The sequence below is a fragment of the Prionailurus viverrinus genome, chromosome B3 (assembly GCF_022837055.1).
Source record: "Prionailurus viverrinus isolate Anna chromosome B3, UM_Priviv_1.0, whole genome shotgun sequence".
Classification (NCBI taxonomy): Eukaryota; Metazoa; Chordata; class Mammalia; order Carnivora; family Felidae; genus Prionailurus; species Prionailurus viverrinus.
In genome coordinates this window covers 107,415,002-107,429,005 of record NC_062566.1, presented here as the reverse complement: position 1 = coordinate 107,429,005, position 14,004 = coordinate 107,415,002, and the positions used below count along the sequence as shown (strand labels likewise).

Here is a 14,004-nt window from a genome sequence, read left to right as displayed (position 1 = left end):
CTAGAGGTTCAAATCCAAATCTGAGAAACTCACACTGCATTCATTTCACCAGACTATTCTTTCTAAATATATTCACTCTTACTCATAAAACCCATTTCAGTTCTAAATATAAGCTGCTTCAAGAAAGCAGACTGATGAAAATATGGAATAGGTGAACACAGTGTAACAAGTATAAAACAAGAGGAAATCAAAGGTATAAAGTAAGTATATAAAGACTTAAAGTAAACAAAAACATAAGAATGATTCAATAATTGGACACTGACTTAAGAGCATCTTAATAACTCACATGCGACATGCATAACAGTTCAAACATTAAGAGACAAGAGTTAAAACTGAGGACATCCTTATTCACACAAACTTTTGATCAGCAAACTTTGTATAAAGGGCCAGATAGTAAACAGCTCAGGCTTTGTGGCTACATATGGCCTCTGTTGCATGTTCTCCTTGGAATTTATTTCTTCACCAACCATTTAAAAATGTAAAACCTAGGGGCACCTGGGTGGCGCAGTCGGTTAAGTGTCCGACTTCAGCCAGGTCACGATCTCGCGGTCCGGGAGTTCGAGCCCCGCGTCAGGCTCTGGGCTGATGGCTCAGAGCCTGGAGCCTGTTTCCGATTCTGTGTCTCCCTCTCTCTCTGCCCCTCCCCCGTTCATGCTCTGTCCCTCTCTGTCCAAAAAATAAATAAACGTTGAAAAAAAAAATTAAAAAAATAAAATAAAATAAAATAAAAAAACAAATAAAAATGTAAAACCCTACAACCCAGTAATTGCACTACCAGATATTTATCCAAAGGAGTCCAAAATGTTGATTCAAAGAGGCACATGCACTCTAATATTTATATCAGTGCTATCAACAATAGCTAAATGATGGAAAGAGCCCAAATGTCCATCAGTTAATGAATAGATAAAGAAGATGTGGTATACATATACAATGGAATACTATTTGGAAACCAAAAAGAATGAAATCTTACTATTTGCAAGAATGTGGATGGAATGAGTGTATTATGCTAAGTGAAATAAGTCAGTCAGAGAAAGACAAATATCACAGGATTTCACTCATATGTGGAATTTAAGAAACAAATCAGATAAACATAGGGGAATGGAAGGAAACAAGATAAAAACAGAGAGGGAGACAAACTATAATAAGACTCTTAAAGACAGGGGAGCCTGGGTCGCTCAGTCAGTTAGGTAACCGACTTTGGCTCAGGTCATGATCTCACGGTTTGTGGGTTTGAGTCCTGCATGGGGCTCTGTGCTGACAGCTCAGAGCCTGAAGCCTGCTTGGGATTCTGTGTGTGTGTCTCTCTCTCTGCCTCCTCTCCCCCACTCACACACATGCGTGCTCTCTCTCCCTCTCTCTCTCTCTCAAAGACAAAACATTTTAGGGGCACCTAGGTGGCCCAGTCAGTTAACCATTCGACTTTGGCTCAGGGCATGATCTCACAGTTCATGGGTTCAAGCCCTGCACTGGGCTCTGTGCTAACAGCTCAGAGCCTGGAGCCTGCTTGGGATTCTGTGTCTCCCTCTCTCTCCGCCCCTTCCCCGCTCACATCTGTCTCTGTCCCTCTCTCAAAAATAAATAAACATTAGAAAAAATTTTTTAATAAATGAAACATTTTTAAAAGAAGAGAAAGACTCTTAAAGACAGAGAACAAACTGAAGGTTGTTAGAGGGGAAGTAGGTAGAGGAATGGGCTAAATGGGTGATGGGCGTAAAGAGGGCACTTGTTGGGATGAGCACTGGGTGTTATATGCAAGTGATGAATCACTGGGTTCTACTCCAGAAATCAATATATACTGTATGTTAACAAACTTGAATTTAAATAAATAAATTTAAAAGAGAGAGAGAGAGAGAGAGAGAGAAAGAGAGAGAGAGAGAGAGAGAGGTGGAGAGGGAGCCATACAAGTGTTCAAAATAAATAAAAAATAAATAAAAATGTAAAACCATTCTTTGCTTGGGAGCCATTAAAGAAAACAACAACAAAGAGGTGGGGAGGGCTGGATTTTCCATTAGGCATAGTTTGCCATTTAAAGCCAAGCACACACACACACACAACCCCAGAGAGCCAACCATCTTCAGCAAGTGAGCTACTATAAGGATCACTGGTAAAAAGGTAGCCAAATTTAATTCACACTTGAATAGTCTGTGACTATTCATATGAAAGCTACACTTACTTGTTTGTGTTCAACTGTTGGCTACTTCTGGTTGTTTTTTTATCTATATTTTGAAAACTGAATTAATTAAAAAGTATTCATCAAAAATATCTGTTTCCAAATCAACAGTGATAACTTGTCATTAGATGAACAAAAGGATAAACCATCCACAATGGGAACTTTCTGCATTTACACTTAATTTAAATCAATGCCCATGTTTAAAAGATTACATATGTATACATATAATTACACGAAAAACCCAACACTACAATAAAGGCAAATTCAAAATAATCATATACATGGTGTAGTAACGTAAAGTAACTTTTATCATCCTACTCTTGCCACATTCAATCACTCTCAGTTGGACATAAGGAAAAAAGTTTCCCATTTAGAAATTAAGCAACATACTCTTAAATCACCTGTGGGTCAAAGAAAAAAATAACAATAAAAATTTGAAAATATTTTTAAAATTTTTAATTATTTTAATTATAATTAAGATAGGACATTGTCAAAACTTATGGGATGCAACTTAAAATTGGTGCTTAGAGAGAAATTTAAAGTTCACCAGGCATATATCAGAAAAGAAGCAAGGTTTAAGATCAACGATATAAAATTCTTTCTGAAAAAGCTTTAAAAACAACAGCAAAAAAAAAAAACCCACAAAAAATAGAGGATGTAAGAAATTATCAAACTAAGTAGAACTCAATAGAAAAAAAACAAACATATCATTAGAGAAAAAGCAAAACAAAACAAAAACAACCAGACTCATTCTTGGAAACGGTAAATGAAAATGATAAACTCTTAGCAAGATAAAAGGAGTAAACAAAAATAATCAGTATCAGGAATGAAAAGAAGGACATTACTACAGGTACCACAGGTGTGGAGAAGAATATTAAAAAGTCATTATGAACAACTTTATGTTAAGGCATTTGAAAATGTTGATAAAATGTACACATTCCTTGAAAAACACAACTTACCAAAACTGACATAAGAAAAAATAGAAAATATGAAGAGTCCAATTTCTATTAAAAAGATCAAATCCAGAATTTAAAACCTTCCCATGTCCTCTTTCACTCCCCAACTCAACCCTTGCACACCCCTCAAAAGACTCTAGACCCAGAGGGCTTTGCTGGTAGAATTCTAACAAAGATTTAAAATAGAATGAATACCAACTTTATACAAAACCTTCCAGAGAATAGAACTTCCCTGCATAACCTTGCTACCAAAACCCAAAAGGCATTGCAAGAAGGAAAAACTACAGGTATACATGTCTTGTTTAACATAGAAAAAAGTTCTGAAATAAAACACTGGCAAATTTAATCCAGCAATATATAAAAAGGCTAGTAAAAATTCCAGGGAGAAAGCATTTGTTTGTCAGACTGGAAAGGCTAGGAATCTTGACCACAAATCTCATTAAAATATTCTCACACAGGGAAGCAACAGTTTCCCTAAGGAAAAATAAGATACTCTTAATAGCATAAGGAATAATGGATGCAGGGTTGCAAAAATGAAAACCACATATATAAGGGAAGGTTACAAGTAGATGGCAGGTGCTCTATACATTCCAACCTATTCACTTGTTCTAGGAATGTAAGTATACTCTTTACATGAGAGATGAGCAGTTACAGAGATGAGAGCCTAGAGTAAATTTTCCAATCAACCAACAGGAACAAAGACATCCCTACTTCCTAATACCAACTTCTTGAACAGAAGTAAACCCCATCAGATGAACAGATGAAACACCCCATCAGTTTCCTTTCTACCCATGTCAATGTTCCACACTTCTGTTATCTCAGTCAAATTTTCCACCAGAAGAGTCATGCATTGGCTCTAATCCATCTGGGAAAATTACTGCATAGCTCAGAAAAAGAGATAATCCCTAAATTAATTATACATTCTTTGTGGTTTGTAAATGTATAGTTTACAGCTAGCATCTAAATTCCAGAAGAAATTTCTTCTGTTTTCCTGACTCAAACAAACAACCTTATTAGGTCACAAAGTCACATTTGAATTTTCTTTAAGTTGTAATCTCAAAAATAAATGGACCTAGAACAAAAATGAATTAAGTTAAAAGGAAAGCTGTCAATTAAGTACTCTTTAGATTTTACAAGTTCTGTCCAGTTGCAACATCTGGCCTGCTTATGGCGCACTGCTCAAGGGCTTTTGAACAAGTTTCAATAATTTTCTAGGTATTTTCTGCTAAATGTCAACCATGACTGAGAGGCAATGGGGCAGATTCAAATTCCAAGAAGCAAAAATTCTGTGAACCGACAGTAATTTCATATTATTAAAGGTTGAGATAAAACAAACATGAAGCATGTAAAGGCATTCCTATAGAATGGCAGGCTAAGAAAGTGATGATCTCTAAGTTTTTAAAAGAAAGACTATGACATATTTACCTAACATGCTGGCAATTAACAAGTAAGAAAGCGATGTCTGCAGAAAGACAAGTAAGAGCACAGAGAAAACATGGGAAAATAAGCAGATGTACATTGGTTCCCAAACCAAAAAATTCAATCATTAATTTAATCTAGGTCAGTATCACCTCATGTCTAGATTAATACTATGTTTCCTAGTTAATTTCATTCCAATGAGGCACATGCCCCAAATTCACCTGAAAATCTAAATCTTACTCAACCATTTTCAATGTGTCATTCCTCTGCTAAAAATCCAACCGTACCTCCCTATTACTACCCACAAAGTCTAAACTAAACTCTAGCTGTCAGAACCACGATGATTTGACCTACTCCAGTACTTCTGGAAAGGAGAATTGTGGGTTAAATATGGCTACACATTCTTTGCAGTTCCTCTTTCTCTGCCCTGAATATGGAGTGTCCCTTTCACTTGCATACACTAGTAGAAGGTGACAGAAGGGACACTGTGTGACTTTGGATACTTGGCCTTTTTCTGCTCTTGCCCTCTTGGAACACTACTATATAAGACACCTGGACTATCCTGCTGGAAAAGCTACATGGAAGGGAGCAACTGACAGCCCCAGCTAATGAGTGAGGTCATCTGGACTGCCTTACCACAATGTAGCAACCACAAGAGCAACCCCAGATTAGAAAAACAACCCAGTTGAGGACAACTTAAATTAATGAAATTTTGTTTTAAGTCACTGGGTTTTTACTTTATCTTATATTACATATGTGTGTGTATGTGTGTGTGTGTGTGTGTGTGTGTGTGTATACACATAATTTTACGTTGTATATAAACCCAATTTTTAAAAAGAATGCAATAAGGGGCGCCTGGGTGGCGCAGTCGGTTAAGCGTCCGACTTCAGCCAGGTCACGATCTCGCGGTCCGGGAGTTCGAGCCCCGCGTCAGGCTCTGGGCTGATGGCTCAGAACCTGGAGCCTGTTTCCGATTCTGTGTCTCCCTCTCTCTCTGCCCCTCCCCCGTTCATGCTCTGTTTCTCTCTGTCCCAAAAATAAATAAACGTTGAAAAAAAAATTTTTTTTTAAAAAAAGAATGCAATAAGAAAACAAACTTTAATACAAAACCTCAGCTTTTAAAAAATAGGTAACAAATGTGAACAGACACCTCACAGAAGAATGGCAATTAAGCACATGAAAAAAATGTTCAACACCATTAGCCATGATAGAAATGCAAACTGAGGGGCAGCTGGGTAGCTCAGTCCATTGAGCATCAGACTCTTGATTTTGGCTGAGGTCATGATCTCATAGGTCATAAGTTCGGCCTGCATCAGGCTTTGCACTGAGAGCACAGAGCCTGCTTGCGATTCTTCCTCTTTCCCCTTCTCTCTGCCCCTCCCCCACTAGGGCTCTGTATCTCTCTCAAAATAAATAAACATTAAAGAAAAAAAGAAATGCAAGTTGAAGCTACAGTGAGATAATACTACATTTCTGTTAAAACAGCTAAAATAAAAATAACTAACAATAGCAAGTGCTAAAAGTGAGAGCAACTGGAACTCCCAAGCATTGTTGGTAGGAATGCAAAACGATGCAGATAAACTGAAAAACATTTGGGAAACTTCTTAAAAAATTAAAAATGCACTCAAATGACCCAGCCACCCCACTCCTAGATATTTACCTGAGAGAAATAAAAACTTACGTTCCTGCAAAGAGCTATAGAGCAAATGTTATAACAGCTTTGTTCATAATTGTCCAAAAACAAAAACAACCCTAACATCCTTTAACTGGTTAATACATCAAAAAAAAAAAAAAAAAAGACAACAATACTGTGATACATCAATACTGTCGAATACTACTCAGTATTAAAAAGGAATTAAGGGGCACCTGGGTGGCTCAGTTGGTTGAGCGTCTGACTTTGGCTCAGGTCATGATCTCACAACTCTGTGAGTTCGAGCCCCACACCGGGCTCTGTGCCGATGGCTCGGAGCCTGGAGCCTGCTTCAGATTCTGTGTCTCCCTCTTTCTCTGCCCCTAACCCACTCGCATTCTGTCTCTGTCTCTCTCAAAAATAAATAAACATTAGAAAAAAAAAATTTTTTTAAATAAAAAAATAAAAAGGAATTAAAATAATACTCAGGAAAAAGAAAAAAAACTACCAATACACACAATAACATTAATGAATCCCAAGTACATTATACTAAATGAAAAAAAAAAAGATACAGGGGCGCCTGGGTGGCTCAGTCGGTTAAGCATCTGACTTCGGCTCTGGTCATGATCTCACAGTCCGTGAGTTCGAGCCCCGCGTCGGGCTCTATGCTGACAGCTCAGAGCCTGGAGGCTACTTCAGATTCTGTGTCTCCCTCTCTCTCTGACCCTCCCCTGTTCATGCTCTGTGTCTATCTCAAAAATAAATAAACATTTTTAAAAATTTTTTTTAAAAAAGATACAAAAGGAGACAAACCACATTATTCTACTTAGGAACAGAATAAAATGCAGGAGAAAATAGATCAGTGGGTATTAGGGACAGAAGGTAAGGCTAGAATTTGACCACAAATGGGCACAACAGAATTCTGGTGGGAGGTAGAATTCTTCTATAATTTAATTGTGGTGGTAGTTACACGACTGTAAGTATTTGCCACAATTCATACACCTATGTGCTAAAAAAAAAAAAAAAAAAAAGAATTTTAATGTATAAAAATTATTCATCAATAAGTCAGAATTAGACACACACACACACATACACACCCCCCAACCTCCCAAACTTTGTGCATAAACATTTGTATCCCTCAGAATAATGATTTTTAAATTATTTTCCTAAATATGTAGTACAATCAACAAAATTATCAAATTCTAGCTGAAGAACTGGTTAGATGGTTTTAAAACTAGTGTCCTAAATCTTAAAAATTGTAATTTCAAGCTTCTGAGTTGCTTTCCAAACCCAATCCATATGCCTCATCTGAAAGAAATGACCTAGTTTTACAGACATATGAATTACTCCTTTTTGGTCTAGCTTATGAACACATTTTTTTTTTTTAATAAGAAAAAGACATAGCAAATTGGGTACAAAATGTTACAATGAGAGAGGGAAAAAACACCAACACCAGTAGCACATCTACTGTTCTTCCTTTTATGCCAGGGTTTCTAAAATGGAATCCCTCTGGCTAAAACACAAATGTCCCTACCCGTAAAGTTGATGGAAAGACCTGAGGAGGTTTTTGTCCCTAATGAGGGAAAATAATTACTTTTTTCCTAAAATTACAGCTCTCTCTATAAAAACTAACTCAAACCGTGTTTTCAGATTATATTTACAGTATTAAAGCATGACGTACTGTCTCAGCTCTTAGTTGTCTCTACATTTGAACACAGTAGTTGAGAATTTAATTTCAACACAAATGAATATAAATAAAGTGGCTTACAAAACCCAAAGATCACTCCACAGAAGAAACAACTATTATTACAGGCAAGCTTTCTTTCATGCAATACAAACAAAATACTTGGCAGTCAGAAATAAACCAGCTGAAGTATCAGTATTGAAGTTGGAATGAGGAGAAAAATAATCAATTATTTACGAGCCTAAATTGTTAAGAAGCAAAATCTTTTCCAAGAAGCAATGATTCCCAGGATGTAGAATAAGATTTTACTACAATCAAAGCATATCCCAAAATCAATTAGCCCAGCATCTACTCTTGGCGATCTCCTACATGAGATTTTAGTTGAGATTTCTGAATCAGTGACTTCTCTCTGGTTTCTATTCACAGAGCCAACACATTTCATCAGAGTCCAGGCTTTCAGGTCATACTGCTAGGAAGCAAAGTAAGCTCCACCACTTGTGGAAAGTATAACTTTGGGAAAAATTAAATTACTTAATATCCCTTTCATACCTCATCTGTAAAATGGTTATAAAAATAGTACCGGCATCTCATAAAGAAATTTATGAAATTTAATGAGATAATCCAAGCAAAGCCCTTGGCACAGTACCTGGCACATGATAAACTTGATAAATGACAGCTATTATTATTAACCTCTAAATTATCAACCTTTGATTCTCATAACAAATGACTGAGTAAGACTCTATTGAGAGATCACCTTCTCCATGATACTCCCAGGCTCCCGCCCAAAAGGAAATAAAAGGATATATAAATGCAAGAAGTTCTCTGTCCACTTTCTAATCCCTAATTACTTTGTATTTTACCGCATGGTACTACTTCTACAAATGACAGGAATAATTTTTCATTCATTGTATAAAATTCTTAAAACCTAGCATTTTCTTCCATAGAACATAAAAGGACCAAAAATAATATTATGGTGAAGAAAAAAGTTGAGAGAAAGAAGTGAGTTCCAAAGAAAGAGTGCACGGGCAGTGGCAGTGGGAAGGTAGGGGAATCGGAGAACCATAGAAGTCTTCCCTCAAGCTCCAAAAGCATGTGACTCTGCCAACTACATTCTTTTTTCACAGACTGCTACTCATCTTCCACACCCTAGCATTCTCCCTCTCTCCTTCCCCATCTGCTCTGAAGGCTCTATGCACAGTAGGATGCTTTCACCTTCTACTCTTCAATGTATCTTTCTCAAAAGGGAATAAATTCTGTCCTCTTTTTCTCTACACTACCTCTCTTAGGGTCAATTACCAACTCTAGAGTAATGACTCTTCATCTCAAATCTTCAAATTCTAGCTTGAGAGACAGCAGGCACTAAACACATAATCACCTTCATATATAAAGCAGAGGAACTAGAATTTAGGAATTATTTGTTCCCTGAAAATACAAGATTTTGTATTTCCTAACAGGTGATGCCTTCCAACATACATGGCACATTTTTTAATAGACTAGAAGCAGCAACAATAACAATTCCCTAGGTTCCAGATCCAGTTGTTTTATTTAATGATGAATTTTTGTTTCTTCATTTTAATAAGTTATATTTAGACTGACTCAGTCTCCCAATTATTATAAATGTCATTGTTATAGTCCATATAATAAAATTTTTAATATGTACTAATTTAAATCATACAAAGTTTGTATTTAATGTATCAAAATTATTCAAAATGCTGAAGACAACTATAAATGAAGTATAAAAACATAAATTAAATGGCATGGTTTTTCTATATTAAAATCTGTATGCAAAATAAGTTTTGACACTATGGAGAAATTCTCTATTTATATAGAATTGGTATAAAAAGTATCTCACTAAAATATTTAAATTTTTACAAAAACAGTTTAAAAAAATCATTAAGTATTTTTTAATCGATGAATGAAGCCCTGAAACTAAAAACAAAGTACAATACTTCATCATTCTTCCTTCATTTTCAGAACCTACCGGAGAGATTCAGCCATTCGCCTCAAATCTTCATTTTGCTGTTTTAAGCGTTCAAGCTTTGCCAGAATCTTGGACAGTTCTCGGCTAGAGTGATCAGGGTGGTCATTATCTCGTACCAAGTGACCACCTATATAAAACAGCAAGGTCCCCCAGGCAAAAAGAATGAGCATAATCCAACGCCAGGAACCAGTCCATGGCCGCATTTTCAGATTTTCAACTCACTCCCCTGGCTTCCCGGAGCTCAAAGAATTGGAAACATCTTAAGTCTGTTTGTAGCTAGTGCGTAAGCAGTAGCCTTTTGTTGTTTCAACACATCATGCTTCAGAGAATTTGTGTCTCTGGTAGTCCTGTAGCGAATCTTTCAAGGAGATCCTCCTGGTGGTATGAGTAAGAAGCTTTACTGTCTTGTGCTTCATGGACTCTACATGCTGTGGAAAGAGTAAGAAACGTATTTAAATTATTTAGGATATGGAAAATAGCATATGCTGAGATTCATGGAGTTGGAGGAAACACTCTGGTGTTGACTGGCAGATAACCTAACTGCCTAATAATAAGTAAAAGGCAAAAGTTTTCATATCTGCCTATTAAATCAACTATGTATATATACTAGGGCTCTACCAGATTAATTAATTAGCTCTAAGCTTGAAAGTCCTCTAAGTGCCATCATCACTTTTCCTTCATACATCATTGTCAATAGATCACATATGGAGATCAAAAGACTGTATCTTTGAATAAGCAATCAAAACCAAACAAAATGTATTCAACTACATATTTTGGTCTAATGTTTCCATTAACTCAAACAGAAACATGTTCTCTGTATGAGTGAATTCATTCCTGTAAGATCTTGACTCCATCCCCCTCCATCTCACTACTCAACTGCAGGTTGAGTATACTATTTTATACTACTTAACCCTGCAGGTGACAGACAGAGTGTCACTGATAAATTCTAAAAGTGATGTGTATGTTAGCTAATAAGCAAAGGTTATCACAGCCATTAAGCAGCAGGTAACCACTCCATGTATCATAAGCAAAGGCTCATAAAGATTAGGCTAGATTATCCGTTCCTCAATTTATTAAAAAATACCAATAATTGCAACATAAGCCTATACCAATTATATCTTAGTCACTGTGCATCTTAATTACAAGTGCACATACTTTCTCAGGCGTGGCTGTGGGTTTCATTTGTCACTTTATCATCTGGCTTAGAATCCTCTTTAGAAACAAAACAGTTTTTTCCCCAAGAAAAAAATTATAGGCAGATCAAAGATCAGTCATATGATGCCTACTTTTCATGCTATATAGAAAAATACAGGTATTCAGAGTTTACTAGTTACAAAGCAAATTAAAAAATGAATCCACTGATGGTTTAAGGTATGGATTTAATTCAGTAAGTCAACAAAAGAAGCTATTAAATCTGAGTTAATAATATTGTGGGTGACAATATATGCAACATTGTAAATTGCTGTTATACCATATGCTGAATCCATAATATAGTCTAGTTAATTCCAAACTATACCAATAAGATATTAATTTTTTTAATCTTTCCCTTCATAGCAAAAGTTAACTTAGAAACATAACTGTGATAAACAAAAGAGAAGATAGCTTTCTAAAGACATCATTTAAATAACAATAGAAAGATGTGCTGTAACATTTTATTAAAATTACAATTAAAAATTATAATTTTTCAAAGCCAGCAAAACTATAATAACTCAAATAGAAACAGAAGTCTACAGAAACATAAATCTTGTTACATAAAATACCTTAAATTCTTATAAACCATCATCAAAAATAACCAAAATATTAAATTACCACATTTCACAACGTAGTAATATTGACATTACAGAAGTTGTAAAAACTCATTAAAAATTGTTTTAGGAGATGGGGCACCTGGGTGGCTCAGTTGGTTAAGCATCCGACTTCAGATCAGGTCATGATCTCACAGTTCGTGGGTTCGAGCCCCATGTTAGGCTCCAAGCTGACATCTCAGAGCCTGGAGCCTTCTTCAGATTCTGTGTGTCTCTCTCTGCCCCTCCTCTACTCATGCTCTGTCTCTCTCTCTCAAAAATAAATAAAAGCATTTTTAAAAAAATTGTTGTAGGAGCAAAACATGGTCATTTTCTTAATAGCATCATTTGCACTTTTCTTTTAAGTTTATTTATTTATTTTGAGAGAGCGCACGAGCATGTAAGCGTGAGTGGGGGAGAGGCAGAGAGAGAGGGAGAGAGAATCCCAAGCAGGCTCCATTATGTCAACCCAGAGCCTGATGCAGGGCTCAATCTCAGGAACCATAAGATCATGATCTGAGCCAAACTCAAAAGCTGGGTGCTTAACTGACACAGCCATCCAGGCACCCCTGCATTCTGTTTTTGGAAGAGAATGCTTCCCAATTTTATTGTTCTTGGCTAGTATTTAAACATGAAATCAGAAAAAAACAAGCCAAGCTGAACATCAAGTAGTTTTCTATGTAATTTTCCTTAGCATGGTTTAAAAGTTGGTATAGAATTTTTTACCCTATCCATAATGAATGCCTGCTTCCTTACTGTGTTTACTGCCTATTGTTTAAACTATCAACTATGTCTGTTAAAATGTAAACTCCATGATATTTCTCCATTTTGTTCACTGATGTATCCTAAGTACTTAGAGCAGTATTTGACCCTTAGTAAGTACTAATAAAATTTTTGAGTAAATAAGTGAATGAGTGAAGGATATCATACATGACATATGGTAGTATGATATATTACACAATTCATGCACATTAGCCTCAAGTGTCATTTTATACTCCACTTAAGAAAGCGAATCTAAATGTAGAAAGTAAGACAGTGCTATTATGAGGAAAACAGTTCAAAAATAAAAGACATCCATAAGCTTTAGGATTTATTATTATCAACACATGTCTCACAAGACACCCTCAAATATTTAAAATATATTGGTCTACGGGGCACCTGGGTGGCTCAGTCAAGCGTCCAACTTCAGCTCAGGTCATGATCTTGCGGTCTGTGAGCTCGAGCCCTGCGTTGGGCTCTGTGCTGACAGCTCAGAGCCTGGAACCTGCCTTGGATTCTGGGTCTCCCTCTCTCTCTGCCCCTCCCCTGCTTACACGTGTATCTGTCTCTCTTTCTCTCAAAAGTAAATAAATATTTAAAAAATTACAATATATTGGTCTAAAAGGCCATAACATCAACTTATGGTTACCTTTCAAACATGAGAAAATGATTTTCTCAATATTAGTGAAAATATTTCAAATTTATTAGTAAGAAAGATTTCAACATTAACTACATGAGCTAATTTCTGACTAAAATTTGTATAGTAGTGTTTGTTGAGATTTCTTCTAGGAGTGGGTTAAGTATTTATTAATTCATTCTTATTTGAGATTCACATACCACCTTTCATCTGCAGAATATATATATATATATTTTTTTTTCAGGATATTAAGTGGATTGAAATGTGTCAGGCTTCCTTACACAAATTTATTTAATTAGTGAATACCACTTTTTTTTTAAGGTAATGGGTATTTAAATGATTTTTTTTTTGTATTTACAGAGATTCTTTGGGTTACATTTGCTTAATGTCTCTGAAACAAAAAAATATATATGTAATTTTTCAAAGTAATTTCTTGAATCTGAAAGCTAAAGTATATAATCAGTAAAACTGAGAGCTTTAATAAAGTTGCTCTGAGGCTTAGATGGCATTAATATATAATGCACTTACTATAATGCTGGGCCCATAAGAGGTGCTCAATAAAAGGTAATACTATTTTAATGCTGATACGATATGGAGATTAAAAACATGGGTACTAGAATAGGCAAAGCCTAGACTAGAGTGTTGTTCTTCTATATCACAGCTAGGTAACCTTACTGACGTTCAATTTCTTTTTCTGTAAAATGGATATAATACATACTACCTCTCCCACAGAATACTAAAAGAGGCGTAGACAAAATAATCTTGGGAAGCAGTTAGCATATCACTAGTGAATTTTTCTTATGCTACATATGTTAATGCTGTTACATTATTTTAGACTCATTTATAATATTTTGTATAATTTATATACCATATATTATCATAGGCAGTTTCTAAAATAGATGCCAATGATCCCGGTGTCCTGTACTCATGCCCTGTGTAATCTCCACCTCCTGAATGTGGGCTGGACCTAGTGACTTGCTTCTT

General features: G+C 35.8%; 1 protein-coding gene across 16 annotated transcripts in view; it reads right to left on the bottom strand.

The window, feature by feature from the left end:
- FUT8 (fucosyltransferase 8) overlaps nt 1-14,004 on the bottom strand; it is a 310,512-nt gene that overhangs the window by 149,039 nt on the left and 147,469 nt on the right. For all 16 annotated transcript variants that reach the window (XM_047862655.1, XM_047862657.1, XM_047862658.1 and 13 more), the window contains one exon: nt 9,841-10,268. In XM_047862655.1, the coding sequence (XP_047718611.1) occupies nt 9,841-10,043 (203 nt within the window). In that variant the 5' untranslated portion in view covers nt 10,044-10,268. The remainder of the gene's footprint in view (nt 1-9,840; nt 10,269-14,004) is intronic.